General features: G+C 39.5%; 1 protein-coding gene across 1 annotated transcript in view; it reads left to right on the top strand.

Moving 5' to 3' along the window:
* The window catches only part of rheb (Ras homolog, mTORC1 binding), a 30,629-nt gene that overhangs the window by 21,244 nt on the left and 4,385 nt on the right, over positions 1-5,000 (top strand). The window contains exons 2-4 of the mRNA XM_056451223.1: positions 636-707; positions 1,989-2,056; positions 3,224-3,330. Of these exons, the coding sequence (XP_056307198.1) occupies positions 636-707; positions 1,989-2,056; positions 3,224-3,330 (247 nt within the window). The remainder of the gene's footprint in view (positions 1-635; positions 708-1,988; positions 2,057-3,223; positions 3,331-5,000) is intronic.

Genomic DNA, 5,000 nt, shown 5'->3' with positions numbered 1-5,000 from the left:
TGATGATGAAGATGGAAAAGTGATGATGATGATGATGATGATGGTCTGCTCTGTCCTGATGTTTCTCTGTGAATGAGAGTCTGCTTTACAATCGTAGATGAACAGACCAGCTGCCCGTTGTTATAGCAACAGCCTGCAGGGCAAAATCTGCCCACACACTCCTCTGTGTGTGTGCGCTACTACCACTCCAGCAGATTCACCACAACTGCTCTTGTGAATGAGAGCATGTTTAATCAGCACACACTGACAGAAACACACACACACACACACACACACACACGCACACACACACAGCAGCAGCAGAGGAGCATGTTCAGATTTAGACAGATCAATGTGAATCTGCACTGAAGCTCAAGCTCATCGTGATGTTGACACTGTGCTGACTCTGTGAGAGGAGTTTTAATGTGCGCATGAATCTAACATGCATTTACAGTGTGTGTGTGTGTGTGTGTGTGTGTGTGTGTGTGTGTGTGTGTGTGTGTGTGTGTGTGTGTGTACAGCAGTAGATCATTTAAAGAAAGCTACAGAAGATGCAGTGATGTTTGCAGTATGTTCATGCTGATCATTATTGAGTCAGCAGTTGATGCTGGAGATCATGAAGGTGTCATGGTGATTCTGGTCTCTGTGTGTTTCAGGGAAATCCTCTTTGACGATACAGTTTGTGGAAGGTCAGTTTGTCGACTCCTATGACCCCACTATTGAAAACAGTAAGTCGAGCTCAACACTTATATACTGCATGATGATGATGATGATGATGATCATACTGATAATGTTGATTTGAGAGACTGAAGATGAGTCAGTTTAAGTGAAGTTTCATAAACTAATTTGGAGAGGAGCACGTGATATGATTGAGCACGTCTGGCCGCTCATCTGTAATCAGTAATAATCCAATCAGAGCGATCCTAGTTTACTAAAAATGGATCATTTTCTTCCTACTGCTCTATCTTCGTTTGGAAGAATCCCCCCCTTCCACCCCATCTCCTCCCTTTTCTAAAGGGGGAGCTACCTGATCTCGGATCTCCTGATGCTTATTGATCGAGCGGGAGCCCTGGGCTCAAATATCTCCAAGCTCAGGGTTCTCTCCCGGGACAGCATGCCAAACCTGCTTTAAACACCAAGCATATCTATTGTAAGTGGGAACTCTTGAAATGATTCAATGAGTCATTTTAAAACCAGACAGTCGCTGTTTCCATTCTCGGCGTTCCTGGAATTGAGACTTATGCTCTCGTGAAGACCGGTCCTGCCAGGTCACCTCGGAAGAACAAACTCAGGAGACTGTGAGAACAGAGAGCGCGTCCTGTAAGGAATGAGATGCTGCGTTCTTCCTGATGGTCACATGACCCTCACCTGTTTATAACTGAAAGTGATGTAAACATTACTGCATTCATACAATGATTAATTATTGTCACAATATAATCTCTGCATAATATACAATGCACAACACACATAAAACTCATTTTAACATGAATTTCAGCAAATGAACACCTTTAATGTGTTTATTCCTCTATTAAGATGTTCATGGTGATGTTTACTTTCACCGTCTCATTTAGGGAAACTCCTGAGGTGAATAAGTTATCTCTGAACTTTAATAATAAATAAACCTGTATAAATGCTGCACGTCCCACCTGCTTTATTCAGTCGCAATGACTTCTGGCACTTCTCGAGCGAGATCGGTGCTCAAGTCTGCATCAGTGTATCCTCGATATCAAGAACACATCCGGGAAGTTTCACACGTCTGTTCTTGCGGTCTTGAGTTTTGGAACTGAACTTTGGCAGTCGATGACGTTACATGAGGACGCACGACCTCTGAAGAACGCATACGGAGAGACAGCCAGTCATTCCACAAAAACTGATTCAGAAAAGTCATCCATGTGATTCGTTTACTCTGACTGTCTCTCCGTGTCTCTTGTGTATATTTATGTGTGTGTGTGTGTATGTGTGTGTAATCAATGTTGACTACATGTGCTTTTCTTTATTTCTCTCTCCAGCGTTCACTAAAATGATCACAGTCAATGGTCAGGAGTATCACCTGCAGCTCGTGGACACAGCCGGACAGGTCACACACACACGTACACAGATATGCTCTTACATTGACAAACACTCACATAGACATACTTGCATATACATGCACATAGAGAGACAAATAGTGTACACACACACTGACATATACAGTTAAAGTCAGAATTATTAGAAATATTTTATTTTTATTTTTTCTATATTTCCCAAATGATGTTGAACAGATTCAGGAAATGTTCACAGTATGTCTGATAATATTTCATCTTTTGGAGAAAGTCTTATTTGTTTTATTTCGGCTAGAATAAAAGCAGTTTTTAATTTTTTAAACACCATTTTAAGGTCAATATTATTAGCCCCTTTAAGCTATTTATTTCCGATAGTCTACAGAACAAACAATCCTTATACAATAACTTGCCTAATTACCCTAACCTGCCTAGTTAACCTAATTAACCTAGTTAAGCCTTTAAATGTCACTGTAAGCTGTATAGAAGTGTCTTGAAGAATATCTAGTCTAATATTATTTACTGTCATCATGACAAAGAGAAAATAAATCAGTTATTAGAGATGAGTTATTAACACTATTATGATTAGAAATGTGTTAAAGAAATCTGCTCTCCGTTAAACAGAAATTGGGGAAAAATAATTAACTAATAATTCCGACTACAACTGTATACACGCTCACACATTCACATGCACAAATCAACACACGTATTCAAAGATTTATACACACACTCGCATACACACAAACACACTTACACATCAACAAAAGCACACATATTGGTATACACACACAAACAGACATGCATATACACAGACACTCATTCACACATGCTCAAAAATGAACATGTACGCAGATACACATACACACACACTCACATTACCTAACACACACATGCATAATCACATATACATACAACAAATCTATGTTAAAGTAAAATACTATTAAATAAAATAAAAATACACGAAAGAGAAACGCAAAAAGAGGAATGCACTATAGAAAACAGAAGGAAAAAATACAGAATTAAATCTGATTCAATTATTAACAATAAAACAACAGTTTAGAGGAAAAACAACACGCACTGTTTGGTTAATTCCTTCAATTTCCCTGCTGTTTGATTAATACTTTAAATATATATATATTTATGATGTTTCAATACATTTTTATTTACATTAATTTCCCCTAATCACTGAAGTCTCTTTCTTGCAGGACGAATACTCGATCTTCCCTCAGACGTACTCGATAGACATCAACGGCTACATTCTGGTTTATTCTGTCACATCAAATAAAAGGTGCGAACACACACCTGACACACAGTAAACCGAGCCAGTGTTTCTGGGTAACGTGTTCACCTACTGATTGATGCAGAAGTGTGTGGTGTAGATGATCAAACACTGATGATGAGGTTTTATTGAATTATTATCTCTGCTTTGTGTTTATGAACTTTATGATCTGACGCTCTCATCAACATCTGAAAATGTGTGTGTGTGTCTGTTCATTCTGCATTATAATGTCTGAATATTTTAATATATATATATATATATATATATATATATATATATATATATATATATATATATATATATATATATATATATATATATATATATATATATGCAGGCCCCGAGCTACAGGGGGGCAAAAGGGGGCATTTCCCCCTCAGATAGAATTTATGTCCCACCAGTTTTCATAAAGGATTGTTCACTCAAAACTGAACTTCTTTCTGTCATTAATTACCAACACTCCCGTCATGCCAACCTTCAAAACACACATTCGATAATATGAAATAGCAATTAAATTATGAAAACTGTGAGATTAAAGCTAGGCCTATAGTCCGGATCTGGGGCCTCATGTACAAAGGCATGCGTTGAATTTAGGGGTGTCAATTAACTGTTTCTTCGGTGCACCGTGATGCAGACGCAGACAATTCGGTATCGGTTCAGTAATAATCATAACCAGTTATTATGTACTGACCTCCATCATCTCAAATGTCGCGAGCGCGCGTATTTACAACACTACAGGCACCAACTACTTAAAAAAAATTTCACTATGTGTGTGTTTTCTGGAAAGTCTTTCACTGGCACTTATTTCTCTGCGATTGAGGGAATGAAAGTACTCCATTTCTCTCTTTCTCTCTCTCACTGTGGCCCATTTCACCTGCTGGCGTGACTTTTCCTCTCGGCTGCTGGCGTGACTCTTCCTCTCCTCTCTTTTCCTCTCGGCTGTATGCATTCCCGCAGCTTTACCTGTGCATTGTCGCAGGACCCGACCAGATTTCATGTGGCTTTTATTTCCGAATAAAAGTGCGGGAGCGGTCGGTAACTCTGGTGTAACTTTAACAGGAGTGGGCGGTCTCACAATATCGCTCCCGAGCGAGCAAGCAAGCGCACATGGTGTGTGTGTGTGTGTGCGTGCGTTTGTTTGGTGCTGTCTATGTTTGTGTATGTGTGTGAATGAGAGACAGTGTGGTGCTGTGTGTCCATGTGTGTGTGTGTGTTTATACAGACAGCTTGTTATAGCCACCCCTCAAAATGGAAAGCATCGTCAACGCACCGAAATATGGAATTGAACCGAATCGATGGCATGATAATTGTAACCAAACCGTGAGACCAGTGTAGGTTCACACCTCTAGTTGAATTCATACTAAAACATTGCGTACAGACAAAGCTGTAAATGTGCGTACACAGTAAAAAAATCTGATGTATGAAACACTGCGTACGCTGAATCCCACGCATATTCTGTTTGTACATCCGAATTCATGTGAAACTGAGCGCACGTGCACGAGCGCAAAACCCCTCCCTGACTCCACCCCCTAATAAATATGGTAATGAGTCTACTTTTGGCTAAAACAAATGAAAAAGCAACGGCAAAAGCAAGAAGAGAAACTTCACAGAATATGAATTGGAGGTGCTCCTATCGGAGGTAGACCGGAGATAAACGGTGTTATTTGCAAGTTTGTCCTCCAGAATTAATAACAAAAAAAAAA

This window comes from Danio aesculapii, chromosome 24 (assembly GCF_903798145.1).
Source record: "Danio aesculapii chromosome 24, fDanAes4.1, whole genome shotgun sequence".
Lineage (NCBI taxonomy): Eukaryota > Metazoa > Chordata > Actinopteri > Cypriniformes > Danionidae > Danio > Danio aesculapii.
This window is presented reverse-complemented; position numbering and strand designations above follow the sequence as displayed.